General features: G+C 39.9%; 1 protein-coding gene across 7 annotated transcripts in view; it reads right to left on the minus strand.

Moving 5' to 3' along the window:
* Nucleotides 1-3,070: 3,070 nt before the first annotated feature.
* Nucleotides 3,071-20,443, minus strand: part of FREM1 (FRAS1 related extracellular matrix 1) — a 166,185-nt gene continuing 148,812 nt past the window's right edge. For 4 of the 7 annotated variants that reach the window (XM_043566605.1, XM_043566601.1, XM_043566600.1 and 1 more), the window contains 7 exons: nucleotides 19,697-19,935; nucleotides 18,579-18,626; nucleotides 18,136-18,300; nucleotides 17,799-17,951; nucleotides 17,276-17,391; nucleotides 6,478-6,563; nucleotides 3,071-4,660 (listed from right to left, as the gene is read on the minus strand). In XM_043566605.1, coding sequence (XP_043422540.1) covers nucleotides 4,455-4,660; nucleotides 6,478-6,563; nucleotides 17,276-17,391; nucleotides 17,799-17,951; nucleotides 18,136-18,300; nucleotides 18,579-18,626; nucleotides 19,697-19,935 — 1,013 coding nt within the window. In that variant the 3' untranslated portion in view covers nucleotides 3,071-4,454. The remainder of the gene's footprint in view (nucleotides 4,661-6,477; nucleotides 6,564-17,275; nucleotides 17,392-17,798; nucleotides 17,952-18,135; nucleotides 18,301-18,578; nucleotides 18,627-19,696; nucleotides 19,936-20,443) is intronic. The other 3 variants (XM_043566603.1, XM_043566610.1, XM_043566602.1) reach the window with 2 other exon arrangements.

Genomic DNA, 20,443 nt, shown 5'->3' on the forward strand with positions numbered 1-20,443 from the left:
AGAGCGCGAGAGGGGGACAGAGGATCCAAAGTGAGCCTGACGCGGGGCTCGAACACACAAACCACGAGATCAAGACCTGAGCCAAAGTCAGATGCTCAACGGAGGAAGCCATCCAGGCGCCCCTCTCACTTTAACTTCTGAAGGCTTCAGTGTTCTCTGCTCTACAATAAAGATACTAGGTGAGATGATATGATTGTTCTCTCTTTATCCTGTTCCTCTGAGTAACTTAAAGACACAGAGACACATACTGCTTGTCTTGTTGCAAAGATCAATCGGCTAGATTTGAAAACTTTAGTTCCTAACTTGATCGGGAGACAGGAAATTTGGGACAGCTACTCTCCGTAACACTTTGACTTGATTATAAGCTCAGGAAGTAATACCAATTTCTTAATCAGGAGAGAAATATTACAAAAGACAGCCTGAACTCTCCATTGAAGGGGGTGTGTTTCCCTTCAATTCTGAAAAGGGATAATGTAATCAATGGTTTTCACTGTGACGTCCTCCCTAATAAAAAATTTCACACTTAAAAAAAAAAGAAATTTGCATGTATACACTATACTTTTATATTTTTATTTTCCTATCTCATTCACAATAATATCTCTAGTAGGATTGGCACGTAATATTCCATATTTGTTGAATAAATGGTAGATGGATGAGTGGATGGGTGGCTGAGTAGATGGATGAAAGCCATGTAACTAAAGGTTGCTTTAAACAGTAAGGATAAAAAAGACATGTTGAGTTTTCTTTCCCATCCCTTCTTACCATGGATAGAGTAAATACAAAACGTTAGGGGCGCCTGGGTGGCTCAGTCAGTTAAGCGTCTGAGTGAATTTCGGTTCAGGTCATGATCTCAGTTTTGTGAGTTGAGCCCAGCCTCGGGCTCTGTGCTGACCATGCAGAACCTGCTTAGGATTTTCTCTCTCCCCCCTTTGTCTGCCACTCCCCTACTCACACTTCCTCTGTCTTTCCCAAAATAAATAAACTTAAAGAAATAATAAATATAAAATGTTAAAAATTAAAGCAACAGTGGTTCGGAAGTAGAAATAAGATCATTTTATTAATTTTGATACAACACTAGAAACAGTACATTGAACGTGAGGCTTGGTTGCAAAAATTAATCAGCACCAGTTCTTGGTTTGAATTATACAGAACCATAGTGTTCATGAAAAAACATGTGCGTGTTCTTTTTGGCTGTATTAAAAATATACAAAAATGGAAATGTAAATAAGGGTCACCTGGTTCATTTTTACCATTCCTTGGAAGGAGATGAAATAATTATCATCTGTTTTTAAGTTTATGTTTAGCAAAATATATGCCATACATATATATGTATATATATGTATGCTTTGGTTAAAAAGCAAAGATCACAGGATACTGAAAAGCTACACCCTGTTTAGCTGGGTTGATGCTCTTGGATAGAGGGGACTTTTCCTAAGGTACTCGAGTCTGGGGAGAAGAGCCGGGTGGCACGTAAGTCTTTCTTTCTGATGCTCTCCTTCTTAGCTACCACCTGTCCCATCTCTTCTGCTCAACCCTTCTCTCCTCTCTCCTATAATCTCCCCTTCCTGTTCTACCATTACCCCATTTCCTTCCTTCCTGCTCCCACCAGAACCTGACAGGTGACAATGACCGATCTTGGCGGAGAGAACATGACGATAATTTACTTTTTTTTAAGCTTTTATTTTTTGGGGTACCTGGGTGGCTCAGTCGATTCAGCATCCACTTTAGCTCAGGTCATGATCTCGCAGTTTGTGGGTTTGAGCCCCGTGTTGGGCTCTGGGCTGACAGCTCAGAACCTGGAGCCTGCTTCAGATTCTGTGTCTCCCTCTCTCTCTGCCTCTCCCTCACTCGTGCTCTCTCTCTCTCTCTCTCTCTGTCTCTCTCTCTCTCAAAATTAAACATTAAAAAAAATTTTTTTTAAGATTTTAAGTAGTCTCTACATCCGACCTGGGGCTCAAACTCACAACACCAAGATGAAGTGCTGCACATTCCATCGACTGAGCCAGTTAGGTGCCCCCCGCTCCTTTTTTTGCTTGTGTGTGTGTGTGTGTGTGTGTGTGTGTCTGTTTATTTTTCAGATGACAACCATTTACTTCTTTTTCCCCCCTGAGTCAAAGGGGAATGGAGAAAGGAATATGAGAAAGGAATAAGTTCATGATAAATATTGCCCAGCTCCCCAACTTGTCCGAATGCTTGTTTGTTATCTTCTTTCAATTACTTGGCTATTACAACCTGATTGCTGCCTTCACAAGCAGGAATACTTAAAAATATTATTCTCGGGGCGCCTGGGTGGTCAGTCGGTTAAGCGTCCGACTTCAGCCAGGTCACGATCTCGCGGTCCGCGAGTTCGAGCCCCGCGTCGGGCTCTGGGCTGATGGCTCAGAGCCTGGAGCCTGTTTCTGATTCTGTGTCTCCCTCTCTCTCTGCCCCTCCCCCGCTCATGCTCTGTCTCTCTCTGTCCCAAAAATAAATAAACGTTGAAAAAAAAATTAAAAAAAAATATTATTCTCGTATTTCTAGTCACTATACGAATCAAAACACCCACTCCTTGTGCTAACATTTGCAATTACACTTACATATCATTGTCATTTCAGAAAAGTATGATAAAATCTACCGCACTGACCAGGCTCTACTTAATAGCCATGGTTCTGGATTCCCAGTTTTAACTAGTTAACATAGTCCTAGGGTTTTAGTAGGAAGAAGTGGCCCCTGAGTTCTCCATTTCTTGAATTTTTACTTTCCCTCCTCGGATGGACCTCTTTAGGTAAACAACTCATCGTTTCTTTAACTGGCATCTCACCTGCCCACACTGCAGAGGCCCGTGGACCAGAAAGGATCGGAGCTGGTATGGAGGGCGGGTTTTGCATCTTTTGGTTAAATACTAGAGAATGCTTGTGTCCTACAAGAGATCTGGATGTTGTATCAGTCCAGACTACTCGTGATACCTAAGGTAAGGAGCCTTCTGACTCCGCGATGCCATTAATACCTAAACTTTATCCCAGCTGCTCTTTGTAAATACTTCTAATAACTAAAATCTTGATAAATGAGCAGAAATAAAACAAGCTGGTCATGCGTTATATCCAGAAACCGGACTGAATCTCTTCAGTTTATTTTAGTTTTACTGAACATGTTATTATAATAAAACCTGCACCAAAGCTTTCGTCTACTTGGGAACCCCATTTTGATGCTGAAATTACACCGGCGCTCAGAGAGAAAGTTACATTTGGCACAACCGTTCTTTTCAGTGATTATGAAAAGAGGAAAATTTAGAACGCATGCTTCAGAAGTAAATTTCTAATTTCCTGTAATTAAACCTTGATTTCAGATGGGAGTTCTTGTAAGGCTGCAACACGTCTCACTGGTACAAAAATGTTTTGTTCCGCTGATATTATAAATTAATAAGGTACCTTTATGTTCGCGAATCAAGTTAGCGTGCCATTTCTACAAATATTAAAGACTTCAGGGCTCAAAATTATATCAAAATCCTTCCTGAGAATATAGGTTTTCAAGGGCTCTGTTTTCAGTATTATTTTTCTTTGTTCATCAACATAGCTCATTGGGACACTTCTGAGGAAGCAGCGTTTTTCTTCCAACTTGTAACCCTCATTCACATATACTCTGTTTCAAACGTCCTTGACAAATGTCACTGCGTACTACACACACAAATGAAAAGAGAGGCTCGTGTGGCTTCAGATTTCTCATGAATCTATAAGGCCAGGGAAATGGAACGATTGGCTTTGGCATGGTACAAGGCCAACGTTTTCATTGAAGAAAGCAATCTGTCTCACGAGTGGCGGTGGGTAGACCTCTGGGGTACAGGTAGCCTCTGGATTCTCACTTGAACTAGAGCTTTGCAAATGAGTTTCCACCTGTGAGATTCGCCCATGTAAAGCCTTCCTTTTCCACCACGGACAATACTCCTTTTTATCCACAGCCTCTTATCTTGGGTTTCACATGTGAAAGACCTCCAAAGGGACAAAGCAATGATGGCACCTCAACTGTGATTTAAGGAACCGGTAGAATTTCTTTTACTCAGACTGAAGTGGGAGAAGCACCAGCAATACAGATTTTGGAATGGGCTCATTTGAGATATTGGGATTAAAAAAAAAATCCAAGGACCATGAAATTGGTACTGACTCAGATATGGAGTGGGGTCAGGGTGGGAGTCTCCTGGAATCAGCATATCTTGGACCATATAATACTTCAGGTATTTATTCTGAAATGTATTGAAATCCAAGAATTGTCTGTCTTCCCTAAAGAAATATTCATTGATCGATCTTCCTGGAACTCTTCTTCTATGTTCCTTTTTTACCAGATAGAATCACTCATAAACTATGATTAAAAAAAAAACAACGTACCAAGTCAATCATGACACCTTGTCTTCCATTGAACAACATGTACAAATCCTGTAAATAAATAGGTGAGAAATTCCAAGTGGGCACCTGTAAGGCTAGTTACTTTTCGAGTTTCCTGGAGCACACGTAACTGTGAGGTTTGCTCTGGCTACAGTCCTGCGTTTGCCATTTCCCTTGTCTTTGAGCCAAAACACAGTTCTTCCCAGGCTTTGAACGTTGAGGGGGCCCTTTCCTCCAGTTGGTGAAGACGACAGGTTCACCACCAATCCACTCCCAGTGGCCAGCATGCACTTGGTCATTCAAACCTGATGTGAACCAAAGAATGTGCCAAATTATTTTATTACATTTATGCTTGGGTATCACGTCAGTCCCTTGCTCTAATCTCAGCAATCATGTACAAACATGAGCCTACGTTCTGAAACACAGAATAGGATCTGGGAATCCTAAGACACAGTTGAGAACATTTGGCCGATCCGAATCCAAATCCTCGCTAGTTGAGCATCTTCGGGCAGGTTAGTTAACCACTTTGAGTTTTAGTTTCCTCATCTAAGAAATGGGAATAAAAATAGTATATCGAGGGCCATTTTCTGTATGAAATAAGATAATGCATGTACGTTTCACAGCACGCATGCATGTCTAATAAATGGCAATTATTATTCGTTTTATTCCACAGGCAGAACTCCTATCCCAGGGAAACAGGTTACACTCTTGTCTATAGTTCTTCTTCTTTGCTATTTAAATCTCTCGGTTTTCATGTTCGAAAGTAGCTTAACTACATATTATTTTTAGTCTGGAACGTAAGATTTTTTTTCAGTCTGCTATAATTCCAACAAAAAGCAGCTTTTCTCAACTTGCCTCTCTACTCCCACTGGCAATTTTACAAATTACACTTCAGTGTTGCAAAGCTTTTGTAATTTTTCTTAAAGAAACATTCCTCCTCCTCGCTCTCCTTCATAATAGAAATAAAGAGAATAAAATCAGAAAAGAATCCCCTGTAACAGCATGATCTGACATCTCTCAACCAAATTTAACCATGAAAATAGTCTTAGCTGCATAACCTATAACCTCCTGAGTGAGCCTCCCTCAATATTTTGGGGTAGAATAAAATGAACTATCTCTCCTTCCGGATCGTTTCCTTGCATCTTTGATCAGAAGATGCTATGCCTAAGTATTCTGTGGGAACAGAGCCTTGAAATCAGTCATTGTGGAAGTGGAGAAAATGTCTCCTCTAGCTTTAGCTTCATACTCTCAGAAAATTTCAGAATTTCGAGATGTACTAAGTATTACAGAGATTCGGAGAAGCCAAGATTGGGTTTAGTACAGTTCCCTGAAATCCAATACCTTCAAGGTCAGACGGTGGAAATACTGACTTTGAAGCGCCCTGAGAATTCTACTTCTAAAAATAGAATCTGAAGAGATTTGTATTCTTGTTAAAATTGAAGATGTTAAAACTTCAGAAAACAAGGGATCAAATTAAGATCGCCTATACTTGTCAATAGCTGCAAACATTTCTAATTCTTTAACGTATTTCTTTATATATGCATATGTATATACCATATGCATATATATATCACATGTGTATAAATTTTTTCTCATAATTATTTTCTGCTTCATATCGCTGTGGATTCTGCTTTTTTACTTAGCACCTGCCACAAATGCAATACGTTATGTATTTTATATATAATATGCTTCCAACGTGTATTTCTTGAATGAAATAATAAACATAAAGCACTTTGTTATGTCTTTAATATTTTATGCCTTACAAAAGCATTAAATATTAAATATTCCTTCTTGTGGCTGTACTATTATTTAACCATCCCCTATTGACAAGTGCTTCTAATTTTTTACTTTTAGAGATACCATTTGTTGAATTCTCTGATCCTATAATCCAAGCCACATCCCTTATTATTTCTTTGAGATAGATGTCCAAAAATGAAAGCATTGTGTAACTAAAATGAGTTTTAAAAGGCAGACCATCCACTGGGTGCCCCCTCCAAAAAAGAAAAAATAGACTGTCCAATCATGGAACTGTTGCCTGTTACTGCAAACCACAATTATTTGGCCCATGGGAGGGAGACGCCTCCTTCATGTTCTTGCCTCCCTCCTCAGCGCAGACACTTGCCTATCCAAAATGGCTTCCGTCCGCTGATGTCCCACAGCCACCGCATATGCTGCCTGGAGAGAACGGTGACGAGGCTGCCCAGGTGACTGCAAACAAACAAAAAGGAAAGCATTGGTGACAGGGACTCCAACACTCCTGTTGATATGGAATGCAGAACAGAAATCAAATCTGTTCAAAATAGAAAAGTGTATACACACACACACACACACACACACACACACACGGAAAATTTTCCAAAATTTTTATACTCTTTCATTTTTGTATTTTAATGACTATCTGTAAAGTGGGATAGGTAACAGCAAAGAAAGGGATATTTTTTATACTATCTAGGTACAAATTCAACAGTTTTTAAATATCTTTAGAAAAATCAGCAACTACCTACTTATAAAAATTAATGCCAAAATATTACTCCTCTCGCAGAGGGTCTATCTCTAAATGGCATAAATTTGGCAAGTATCCAGTTAATTTGACCAGGAAGGTAACGCAGACTATTCAGATAAAATTACTCGAGGCCGACATTTTGCACTTGGTATGTTTAATCAAATATCCCAATAATTGTGACCCTTTGATCATACTCAGTGAAATGAGCATGAAATGTTCATAGGCTGTAAAAAAGTTAAAGCACATAGTCCTATAATCATACATATTTTCCCCCAAAATAGAATTGTTTTTATGTTTAAGGTGTATAGCATAATGACTTGACTCATATGCATTGTGAGATGATTACCATAGTGAGTTTAGGTAGCATCCATCGTCTCATATAGATAGAAAAAAACAGGAAAAACAAAATTATTTCCTTGTGGTGAGAACTCTTGGGATTTACTCTCTTAATAACTCTCATATATCATATAATATCATATAATATCATATATCATTGTCAGCTACATTCCTCATATTGTATGTGATATCCCAGTACTTAATCATCTTATAACTGAAAGTCTGTACCTTTTGACCACCTTCATCCAAATTACTTCACCCCATATCCCTGGCCTCTGCCACTCACATCTGATCTTTTTTCCTGTGAGTTTGTTGTTTTGTTTTGTTTTAAGATTCTACATATCAGTGAGATCGTATAGTATTTGTCTTTCTCTATCAGATTCATTTCACTTTGCATAATACTCTCGATGCATATTATGTTGTTACAAATGGTAGGATTTCCTTCTTTTTTATGGCTGAATAATATTCCTGGGTGTGTGTATGTGTATCACAACTTCTTTATTCATTCATCCGTCAATGGAAGCTTAGGTTATTTCAATGCCTCAGCTATTATAAATAATAAACATGCTATAACATGGGGGTGCAGATATCTCCACAACATTCTATTTTGATTTCCTTCAGATATAATCCCAGAAGTGGAATTTCTGGATCATCTGGTAGTTCTTTTTTTCTTTTGAGAGAGAGAGAGAGAGAGAGAGAGAGAGAGAGAGAGAGCCAGGGAGCATGAGCAGAAGAGAGGGGCAGAGGGAAAGAGAGAGAGGATCTTAAACAGGCTCCACACTCAGCTCAGAGCCCAACTCAGGGCTTGATCATAACCTGAGCCACAACCCAGAGTCGGACACTCCATTGGCTGAGCGAACCAGGCGCCCCAAGGTAGTTCTGTCTAGAATCTTTTGAGGATACTCCATACTGTTTCCACAGTGTCTGCACCAATTTGCAATCTCATCACTAGTATACGGCGGGTTTTTTTTTTTTCTCCACATCCTCACCAGCAATTGTTATCTCCTATCTTTTTGATGATAGACATTATAACTGGCATGAGAATTCTTTATGAACTATTTTTGTAGCTAGCTGAATTATTCCTATAAGCAATATTTGATTGTTTCTAATTCTCCAACAGTGCTCATTAAAAGCTCTTTTAAAATGCCTTCAGTAAAAGGCTTGTAATTATTTTTTTTCTTTTGTTCTTTTTTTTTTTTAATACAGAAAATTTCAAACAAGAAACAAAGCCACCACGTTCTTGTCTGATTAATATCCACTGACGTTTTTAAAAGTAGGAAAACAAAACTGGTAATACTTGCACCCATTTAGAAAACTGTTGAATTGAATTTTATTCATTTTGCCTGTCTTTCCAAACTTCAGAGGCATTTCTCTGCTTTTCCAGATCACCTATGGTGAACATAATTTATCCATTTCTTAATGATTTTTTCCCCACTAAAACCAGTACTTAATGATTTTTTCCCCACTAAAACCAGTACTTACTAAAAGCAGTGGTAAATTCTAGGACTTCTGAGATGCATAAGGCTCTCTCTTTACCCTTCTCCTAGGGGCCTCAGCCTGCTGGATTTGGGTTTTGGTGACTGGGCTCTGACCTCATTATTTACTGTCATCTCCTGTCTGACAGTTACGGCAGATTTGACGGCACAACTTCTTCCCTTCCTCTCACATCCAATATGGTAATTCTAACGTGTTGAGGGTTTAGAACCCAGAGTATCAAATGTGTGTTAAATGTAGGCCAAGGGAAGGCTCACGGGGCTGCCTCACTCAACATGGTGTACTGAACAGAGTGTGGGAGACCTGCATTCTCTTCCCGCTCTGCCTCTAATTCCTTTATGGATATAACTGGATCCTTCATCATCAGGCAGTAACAGGTCTCATTCAAGGATATTTACCATCTCCTCTTGCTTTAAGATTCTTGAAACTATCGTTAGAGCAGACTTTGTAAAATCCATTTTCACTGGCCAGGTACAAGTTTGATTTGTGTGTGTGTGTGTCTCTCCAAGAAGCAAAAAGTCCCAAAAGAGCAAGATGGGAAAACAGCTGTGTTTAGGACAGGTAAAATGTTAGACCATAGTCATTTATCAAATGAACATTTAGGCACCGGTATGTTGATTATTTTACAAAACCGTTCCTTTTCTTCTTTATTCCGTATCCACACGAAACAGCATGAACGTTACTTCTATAGATATGTATATAGAGAGATATACAAATGAAAAAAAAAGAGAGACACATAAATAAAAATCTTGTGACAGCTCTGCAATTTGAAGGCATTCAAAGTCTAGTGTTAAAAAACAGAAACTTTAAATTTCATATATTGAAGAAAAAAAGAAAGAAAAGTTAAAAAAATGTAATTATATTGTTTACCCAAAAAATACATAAATAAATAAAATTAAAAAAATAAATAAAAACAGAAACTTTAAATTTCATATATTGAAGAAAAAAAGAAAGAAAAGTTAAAAAAATAAAAAAAATAAAATGTAATTATATTGTTTACCAAAATAAATAAATAAATAAATAAATAAATTAAATAAAATAAAAACAGAAACTTTGATTTGCCTAGGTAAAGAAATACACATCTACTCCTTTGAAATGTTTTGAGTAAGTACAGATGTACTTCAGAGTAACTCTTTAAGGATAGGCCAGCAGGGGTTCCAGACAGTCCTGTGGGAAAACAAAATGGTTTCATAGATAATGATTTATAATAAGAGAATTACCAATGTACAATGACTGCCTAAGGAAACGAGCAGATGAGATTACAATACGCAAATTCAAGAAATACCTAATCTAGGAGTCTGGCTCCTCTGAGTTGGAAAAATAATAAAACACCAATGGAGAGGAAAGGAGATGGGAGATAAAGATTGAGTTGAGTTAGCAATCTGATTAGGGACAAGGAGCAAAGCCAAATTTGTTGTTCTTCCTGAAACACGGGTGCTGCAAACGACCCTTAGTAAAGGATCTTCAGGGAAGGGAGGGAGCCCCAGGAAACGCAGCCCAGAATTGAATAATGATTCCTGATACCAAATCAAAAACATACTAATATTAATAGTAACTCTAATTATAAACTGTAAAAACCTCTCCTAAAATTAAGTCATAGGAAGGCAAATATCCAGGTTGCGAAATGTTAAAACTATAAGTTTTATAGCACAGAAGGAATTGATGATTCCCAGAATATCTGTTTTTCTTTCTTTTATATACATATTTTTAATTAAGTTTTTTTTATCTTAATTCCAGTATTGTTAACGGACAGTGTTATATTAGATTCAGGTGTATGATACAGTCAAGAGTATCTGGTGTTCAAGACAAAGGTGGTGGAGAAGAACAAAACAAAATGACCCTGAAAGGGAATAGGTGAAGGGAGGCACGGAGGCCCAACAGGTGAACAAAAACACAATGACTGGTACAGGAGGTCTCGGGGTTCAGAGAAAAATTACCTTGAGGAGGGGGCCCTCCTGCCCAAAAATGTTTCTTGCAGAAGGACCAAACCAAAGGACTATGGAGATCTTTTCGTTTTCCTTTTCAGTTTTGCTTTCCACTCGCCTAGATGTTTTGTGAAATGTAACTAGTTATCAATGTACATTTTGTGAAACGTGACTAGTTATCAACCCTTCCGGGGGGGGGGGTAATCATTCTTGTCCTTTTGAGATGCAATGCATATTGAAGTGTCATACAAATACAATCAGATCACATATTCATACTCATCTTTTCCAAATAAAGTTTCAAAATGAAAAGCTTTTCGTGATATTTTAAAAATCTCACACACACGCAGTTTCTTTACCTCTCTTAACACATTCTGGGATACCATCAGAAATGGTATTTGATAGACGTTTTAAGTTCTGGACCATTCTGGCAAATAGACAATGTGCAATTTGAAAGAGTTTATATTACTGATACATAATTAGTTTCTTTCTAAAATATGATGGAAAAACTCCAATTGTCCTTAATTATTTTTGTCCTGAAAGCTTTCTCAGTTTAATATCTATAAAGAAATCACAGTTTTAGAGCTTAAAACAATTCCCTGAGACCAGCATTTATCAAAATAACTTCAAAAATAATTGAACAAATTACTTCTGAACCTGCTTATAACATCATGTTTGATCTACTGATATGATCTTTAATATCCTTGAATTAATAAGAGAGATGGAAATTTTCCATCACTACTATAATAGATGTTATAATAGTTATTCTAGCACAAACTATCCTCCTATTTATACTATTTCTAAATACCATTTATGTTCTCATATATGCAATCAACAAATACTGCTTGTAACTCACATTGTTGCACTGAGATCCAGAAAACTTCTTAACTAGATCTACAGTAAGACATCAACTCAGTGAAAGCTAAATGCTACCATTTAAATTTAGTGACTTTCACATTCTTAATAGAGCTTTCTGAGAAGGAGATGTGGGAAGGAATTGTCAGGATTGTATGAAACACCTTACTGATGTAAAATGCAACGTTTAAAGACTTGCCATAAGGACAGCCGTATCTGGAGAAAAATGCTGTCAATTTCTATGAAGCTCATTGATGAATGAAGAATGATTTAGTTATTGGCTTGTGGGGCCAATACTGGGGGATAAGACTTTAAAATGCAGTCTGGAGGGGCGCCTGGGTGGCGCAGTCGTTAAGCGTCCGACTTCAGCCAGGTTGCGATCTCGCGGTCCATGAGTTCGAGCCCCGCGTCAGGCTCCGGGCTGATGGCTCAGAGCCTGGAGCCTGTTTCCGATTCTGTGTCTCCCTCTCTTTCTGCCCCTCCCCCGTTCATGCTCTGTCTCTCTCTGTCCCAAAAATAAATAAACGTTGAAAAAAAAATTTTTTTTAAAAACGCAGTCTGGGGGCACCTGGGTGGCTCAGTCGGTTAAGAGTCCTACTTCGGCTCAGGTCATGATCTCACGGTCCGTGAGATCAAGTCCCGTGTCGGGCTCTGTGCTGACAGCTCTGAGCCTGGAGCCTGTTTCAGATTCTGTATCTCCCTCTCTCTCTGACCCTCCCCCCACTCATGCTCTCTGTCCCAAAAATAAAAAACAAATGTTAAAAAAAATTTTTTAAAAAATGCAGTCTGGGAACGCCTGGGTGGCTCAGTTGCGTAAGTGTCCAACTTCCACTCAGGTCATGATCTCGCTGTTTGTGAGTTCGAACCCTGCGCTGGGCTCTGTGCTGACAGCTCAGAGCCTGGAGCCTGCTTCAGATTCTCTGTCTCCCTCTCTCTGCCTTTCATCTGTTCTCTCTCTCTCTCTCTCTCTCTCTCTCTGTCTCTCTCTCTCAAAAGTAAATAAACATTTAAAAAAAAATTTTAGTGCAGTCTTGTCTAAATATTTCTAGTATGGTAAGTACCCAAATATTTGTTGAATGCAGTGAATTAAACTGAGAACCTAATTGTACCTTAGGTTTGCTGTGAAAGGTAACTTTGATTCCAATCCAAAGGAAATTTAGACTCCATAATTTAATAAAAATCGTGACACGTTTGTGCCGCGAAAGATACAAAATATTAATACTCCATTTGGAAACCTGCTTTAGGTTAGTTCAACATAGCTGTGCTGTCGATTCACCTGAGATGAGAAAGTCCCTATGTTTATGGAGCTGTTTTGGAGAGTGTCATAGAAAATGAGAGTCCTGTCGCTTCCACTTACTCGCCTATGTGATCACGAGCAAGTGATTTTGCTTCCCCAAATGTCTTCTGTTTTATCTGCAGAGTGGAGACAATAATACCGCAGAAGTGATGAGAGGATCAGATCAGTTACTACATGTGAAAGAATTCTGTAAACAATAAGGGGTAATATCAAAGGAAGGCATCACCGGCAAGGTCAGGCTGCCGTAACAGGGTCAGGGTACAATGCTTCGACCCAAGTTGCAGATGAACTCTTAGGTCAAATGCATGAGGAAGTAGCTAGGCTTTTAAAATAATTTGGGCCTTAAGTTTATTATTGGGATGAGCAGATGTATAAAATTAATAGATGTATGACTAGATTAATAGATGTGTAACTAGTCTTTCCACTTTTGGTTTTTTTTTTCTTTTTTTTTTCATGAAATTTATGGTCAAATTGGTTTCCATACGACACCCAGTACTCATCCCAAAAGGTGCCCTCCTCAATACCCATCACCCACCCTCCCCTCCCTCCCACCCCCCATCAACCCTCAGTTTGTTCTCAGTTTTTAAGAGTCTCTTATGCTTTGGCTCTCTTCTACTCTAACCTCTTTTTTTTTTTTCCTTCCCCTCCCCCATGGGTTTCTCTTAAGTTTCTCAGGATCCACATAAGAGTGAAACCATATGGTATCTGTCTTTCTCTGTATGGCTTATTTCACTTAGCATCACACTCTCCAGTTCCATCCACATTGCTACAAAGGGCCATATTTCGTTCTTTCTCATTGCCACGTAGTACTCCATTGTGTATATAAACCACAATTTCTTTATCCATTCGTCAGTTGATGGACATTTAGGCTCTTTCCATCATTTGGTTATTGTTGAGAGTGCTGCTATAAACATTGGGGTACAAGTGCCCCTATGCATCAGCACTCCTGTATCCCTTGGGTAAATTCCTAGCAGTGCTATTGCTGGGTCATAGGGTAGGTCTATTTTTAATTTTTTGAGGAACCTCCACACTGTTTTCCAGAGTGGCTGCACCAATTTGCATTTCCAGGCTTTCCACTTTTTGCACTCACCATTAAAACCTAGCTGCAATGAGATGGATCAATAAAATAAAAAATATATATATTGGGGGATTCATGTAGGTTAGTCACCATGAAGGTATCAATGTGAGGTGTGGGGGTTCTGTTGCTTTTCATCTATATTTTACCAACAAATCCCCACAGCAATTTGATCTTGATAACCCTGGCTGCAGCATAACTGTATTTCTGTACTTGCTTTCACTTTCATCAGGAAAGAAACCATATCCTTCCCTTCGTAGCATGTTGCAATCTTCTCATTGCTAATTCAGAGAGGTTCTGATTCCACACCAAAGCTTTTTCCTCAAGGTGGCTGGGGGGGGGGGGTGGGGGGAGAAAGACCTATGCCAGTCTTCCTACCCGAGCTTTCAAAGCATTAAGACAAACTAAATAAAAGTAAGACACCAGTTATTTGGATGACAGGATGTCATAACTCTTCCTAACACATAACATGATGGGAATATATGCATTTAAACAATAATTATTTATACAATTAAAAAAAATTGTTTAATTTATCTTATACCACCCACTCACCAACAGAAGCCCAAAAGCCACTGTTTAACCTCTATGGTACCCATACTTATACTTAAGACATGAAATACGTTAGCGAAGAAAATGGTGGTTGACTTGACCAGTTTTTGTTTTTTTAACATTTATTTGTTTTCGAGAGTGAGAGATAGAGTGAGAGCAGGGAAGGGGCAGAGAGAGAGGGAGACACAGAATCTGAAACACGCTCCAGGCTCTGAGCTTTCAGCACAGAGCCAAATTCAGGACTTGAACTTGTGAACCATGAGATGATGACCTGAGCTCAAGTCGGATGCTTAACCGACTGAGCCACCCAAGCGCCCCAATTTGACCAGTTTTTAAGTAGACTTTTAGGGGCACCTGGGTGGCTCAGTCAGTTGAGTATCCGACTTTAGCTCGGGTCATGATCTCACGGTTTGTAGGTTCAAGACCTGCGTGGGGCTCTGTGCTAACAGCTCAGAGCCTGGAGCCTGCTTCAGATTCTGTGTCTCCTTCTCTCTCTGCCCTGTCCCACTTGTGCTTTCTCTCTCTCTCTCTTCCTCTCTCAAAAATAAATAAATAAAAATTTAACAAATTTCTTAAAAAGAATGAGAAATTTAAAAAAATAAAAAAATAGACTTTTACAATATTTTATTAGCCTTTTAAAAACTAGTTATAACTTACATGGAATCAAATGCACAAATGTTTAAGTATTCAATTCAATGAACTTTAACAGTTGTATTCCGGCAACAACCATCCAGAGCAAGACATAGAACATTTCCATCACTCTAGGACATTACCTCATGCTACTACCTCATGGTTTTTTAGTCACCCTACAATCCCTGCCAGAGATAACAGGTTTTTTTTTTATTTCTCACACCAACTAATAAATTAGTTTTCCCTATTCGTATCAAAAAATCATATATTTTCTACTCTTTTATGATGGGCTGCTTCCTCTCTACGTGTTTTTGAGATTTATCCACATGGTTGGAAGTTTTAGTTCATTCCATTTTATCATTTATAAAATAAATGATCAAAAAAGAAAATTTATCTATTTCCTTGTTGATGGAGAAAACATAAACCACCCCTATAAATCAACTAAGCTAATTTTTTCAAGTAGGCTTCACTGCTGGCACAGAGCCCAGGGCGGGGCCTGAACCCACGACCCTGAGATCAAGAGCTGAGCCACCCAGGTGCCCCAGACCCGAACCATTATTATTATGGAAAAAGTTGCCATGAAATTCTTGCGAATGCCCCCCTCCTTTTTTTTTTTTTTTTTTCCAGCATCTACTTTTATTTCTCTCGGGTAAATACCTAGGAGTAGAGACGTTAGGTCACAGGGTAAATGCGTGTAAACATAAGATAGTGCCAGACGGTTCTACAAAGTGGTGGTACCATTTTACTGTTCCACCAACACACGTGAGAATTCCATTGGCTCTGCACCATCTGACGTTGGCAGTCTTGGTGATTTTACAGTGGGTGGGAAATGGTATTTCACCGTGGTTCTCATCTGCGTTTCCCTGACGTCTAATGGTGGTACATCTTTTCATGTACTTATTGACCAATTGTATATCTTTTCTTGTGAAGCCTCCAAGTCATTTGCTATGTTTTTAATCAGGTTGTCTTCTTGTTACTGATTTATAGGAATTGTCTGCGTTTTCTGGATTTGAGACCTAGGTAGATATACGATTTGAGATTGGCTTTCCCAAATGTGGTTTGCTCTTTCATTTTCTTTTTTTCCTTTTAATTTTTTTAAATCTTTATTTATTTTTGAGAGAGAGAGAGACAGAGTGTGAGCAGGGGAGGAGCAGAGAGTGAGGGAGACACAGAATCCGAAGCAGGCTCCAGGCTCTGAGCTGTCAGCACAGAGCCTGATGCGGGGCTCGAACTCACGAGTGGTGAGATCATGACCTGAGCCGAAGTCGGTCGCTCAACCGACTGAGCCACCCAGGCACCCTGCTCTTTCATTTTCTTAATAGTGTTTTTATTTATTTATTTTTAAATCTTTTTTAATGTATTTTTTCAAGAGAGAGATTGTGTGTGTAGTGTGTGTGTGTGTGTGTGTGAGGGAGGGGCAGAAAGAGAGACACAATCTGAAGCAGACTCCAGGCTCTGAGTTGTCAGCACAGAACCTGACGCGGGGCTCCAACTCACAGACCATGAGATCGTGACCTGAGCCGACATCGGACGCTTAACCCAGTGACCCATTCAGGTGCCCCTCTTAATAGTGTTTTTAGAGGAGCATAACTTTTTGAATTTGATGAAGTGCAAAATCTGACTGTTATTCACCAGAGACTTCTCTAGTCTCAGTTTCCAGCGGTTGGGGCATATTAGCCGAATAATATCCAGGTAGACGAAAAGGGGGGGTCAGGGATAGGCACATATGCATTTTTAAAGTCTTTCTGGAATAGATAAATTTTGTTGTCATTATTTGACCACAAGTCATCTTGTGTCCCATTGCCCACGGACCCACTGACCCTTTGTCCAACTTGTCTGGCTTCACAATCATCAATGTCTCTTGCATTGTCATAGGTCTGATCCTTTCATTGCCATGTATTTTCAAATTCGTGGGCAGGAATGCTTACTTAATACTACTAATAACAAAATGATAGAAACTACAATGCTGCGGACTCAGAAAAGCTCCTTCTGACTTTCTCCAAAAGATCAAGAAAAGCTAAAAAATAGAACTTCGGCAATGGCACATTTTTCACATAAAAGCGGTAAGTCAAAACACATTATCAAAGTCAATCTCAAATCCATCCTGAACTACAGAACTCTCCTGGGGTTCCTAAAACAAAACCAAGCAGATATCAGACACTCGACGCTTGAATGAAAGAAGCGACCCCGAAGTTGCATGAGAAAAAAGAGAAACGGTATGAAAGAAAACATTAATTAACAGGAAATAGGGTTTCTTACTGTTCTTGGCAAGCTCGGGCTGCTGTGTCCCAGGTGCCTTTCTGTTCCGTGATCACGGAGTGGCAGTAGCCTGAGTGACGGTGCCACCCAGCCGGGCAGGATCCACCTTCCACCTCCTGAAATACAGTGGTCCATGTTGACATGGTAAGTCTTTAAAATCTGCAGCCTGCTCTCCGCACAAAGAATCTATGAGTCCCCTATCTTGAACAGAGTCATTCTGTCACCAGAAAGGAGGTCGGCCCTTATCCCAATTCTCCACCTTGAGAGATGTGATGGCTCTCTACAGAAAACACCACTGAAGTCCGCACTGTTTCGATTTTACACCCTTGACATTCTGACGATTAAACAACACGAGTAAACACCTTCTTCAATTGCATCGATTACCTAATGTGCTTTGTGATTTGTAAAACACCACCTGGGCCCTATTTTCCTCTTCACCTTCCAAGTGTGACAAGGGCAGGTGGACGAAGCGTCAGATCACTTGCTGTTAGCTTATCACAGAGCATACGGCCAGCAAAGCTACTTTGCTGTTCATCCCGGGTCCCACCTCAGTTTGGGGGCTCCACACTCTCCAGGTAATCCCATCACACTTGTACAGCTTTCGGAGGCTTTCTTGGAAGTGGAAGAGTCCCTTTAATTCCAGTGTGCAGTTCTTTGGAAATGAGGGCAACCGGGCCTGTGGGAAGGAGAGGTGATGTAGATTTGACTTACTGTAAGCTAAGCACACACCCACCTTCTTTAGGTTTTCATTTGTTAGGTAGCATTTGTGTTGAGCAATCAGTCCCCAAGCTAGAAGGCAGTTTTATGGCCCAGCAAACAGCTGGCTCTGAGGTGAATAGGAAGTAAAAAGATTTTCCTACCTGTCTGGAGAAGTGCGAGCCAGTTGTGGATTCCACCTTATCTGCCTGAGGCAATTCTGCCCCTTGGCTTGTCTTCTGTGGCTGATTAATACTGGACATGTTGGCCTTCCTTTGGTGAGATGGGGAACTATCATCCTGTAGTTGCAGGGAAACCATTCCATGATACTTGAGGAAACCAGAAAGCAACAATAAAGAAAACATAAACACCCAGGTAGCAAACAAAAACATTTGTAGGGAAAATGAGCAACTCAAAAATTGGATTAAAGCAAAAAAGATAAAAGTTTGTGGTGTTTTTTTCTCTTTCCTGGCCATCCAAGCCTCTGAAACAAATTTCAAAACAGGCTTTTAAGAGAAATACATAAATGCAGAAGAAAAATAATTTCACTAAATGTTTTGCATCCATAAATACAAGAAATTTAGTAATTCTCTCAAATTGTGCTTACATTATAGATGATGTCTGTTCCATTTCTATAAATAGAGGATGGAAGAACCTGAAATCAACAAAGTACAAAATATGAATAAACTTGGCTTGAAAAATAACTAGCAATGGGGTAAAACCCTTCCAGTAAGATCTTGTTAGTGTCTAAAAATTTTTTAAACATATGTTTCCTAAGGGGCGCCTGGGTGGCTCAGTCGGTTAAGTGCCCAACTTTGGCTCAGGTCATGATCTTGCAGTCCGTGAGTTCGAGCCCCGCATCGGGCTCTCTCTCTCCCTCAAAAAATAAATAAACATTAAAAGAAGAAGAAGAAGAAGAAGAAAGAAACAAAACACGTATGTTTCTTAAGACTTTCCATACCCAGGGGCGCCTGAGTGGCTCAGTTGGTTAAGCGCTGACTTCAGCTTAGGTCATGATCTTATGGTTTGAGTTTGAGCCCCACATGGGGCTCTCTGCTGTCAGTGGAGAGCCTCTTCCTCTCTCTCTCTGTCCCTCCCCCCACATTCTCTCTCTCTCTCTCTCTCAAAAATAAATAAACATTAAAAATAAAAAAAAAAAAACTTTCCATGATCAAATCATTAGAGTTTTTAAAATCGCTGGACCTATTTACAACTTATCAGTGTTGATTCGGACATTCATAGCTTCAGTTATGGAGAAAAGACATCCTTACTTTGGTGATATGTCAATAGTACACAGTGGTCTAAGAAAACATACACGTACACACACACACAGGAATGCACATACACTCATGAGTGTTTGCCTGATTATAACTCTGGGCTAATAAGGTCAACATCACAGTTTCCACACCCGAGTAGATCACACAATCTCGTTCTGTTCCAGGGTCACTGGTCATTCCCTATCTGTTTTGATCACAAAAGGAACCAAAGCAGAAACCATATGGATGAGTCAGCATATCCATCACCTCGAGTAGTACCATTAAGGAAGTGCGGCAGCATTCTGATATCTGTATACAAAAGACACTGCCTGATTGGGCACGGAACCATGGCTCCCACTCATTATGAGAAGCAAACAGCTTCTTCAGCATTGGGGAACACTCATTAGTGTTTTTTGATTCTTTCACAATGTACTCCACACGTCACATCCCCGAAGCTCCCCATCCTTACTGTTTTGCCTTTCCCTTGGGTCCTCAGCTTCATACGAGAAAGATCTGTGGAAGCAAAGCCCTGGAGAGTGTCTCCCCTGGTGACTGCTGGCCGCTTGGAAGACGGAAGGGGTCTTCTTTTCAGATGAAAGGAACCAGAAGTGGCGGGTGAGGAAGACCCTGGGGACAGCGGGGGCCAAAGGCCCTTCTCCCACGCACTGTGCTTGTTTGGGTTGAAGGAATATGAAGGATAGCACTGTCCTGGAGGCATGAAAGATGGCAGGTCAGTTCATTGTACACAAACAGATAAGTGATCACGTCGACACAGCCCCCGGGGCAGCTTGTCACTGAACTGAGATGGATGGTGTTCCCACCAGATGTTGCCTTTTTGCCATTTGCCAGAAACTCCTCTACTCTTCATCAGTTTCCGTGAGGAGAGCCGTGCCCTTCTGCACATCTACAGGGCGATTATAAAGTCAGGACGATGATTTCACAAACCACAAACGGAAACCATTGTCACGATTTTATAATCATGCCACATACTTGAGAAACAGCCTCACTGCGTGTTCCAGCATTCCTCAATAGATCAGGTTTATTTCACTGACCAAGTATCACTCCGTAAACACTTCCAAGGGTTCATCCTTTCCCCAGTCTCCTAGAGGTAGAAACTGGAACTGTTGGAAAAGTGCAAAATCAAGTAACAGTTCTAAAAATTAGCACTCAGGGGCACCTGGGTGGCTCAGTCGGTTGAGCGTCCGACTTCAGCTTG

This window comes from Prionailurus bengalensis, chromosome D4 (genome assembly GCF_016509475.1).
Source record: "Prionailurus bengalensis isolate Pbe53 chromosome D4, Fcat_Pben_1.1_paternal_pri, whole genome shotgun sequence".
Lineage (NCBI taxonomy): Eukaryota > Metazoa > Chordata > Mammalia > Carnivora > Felidae > Prionailurus > Prionailurus bengalensis.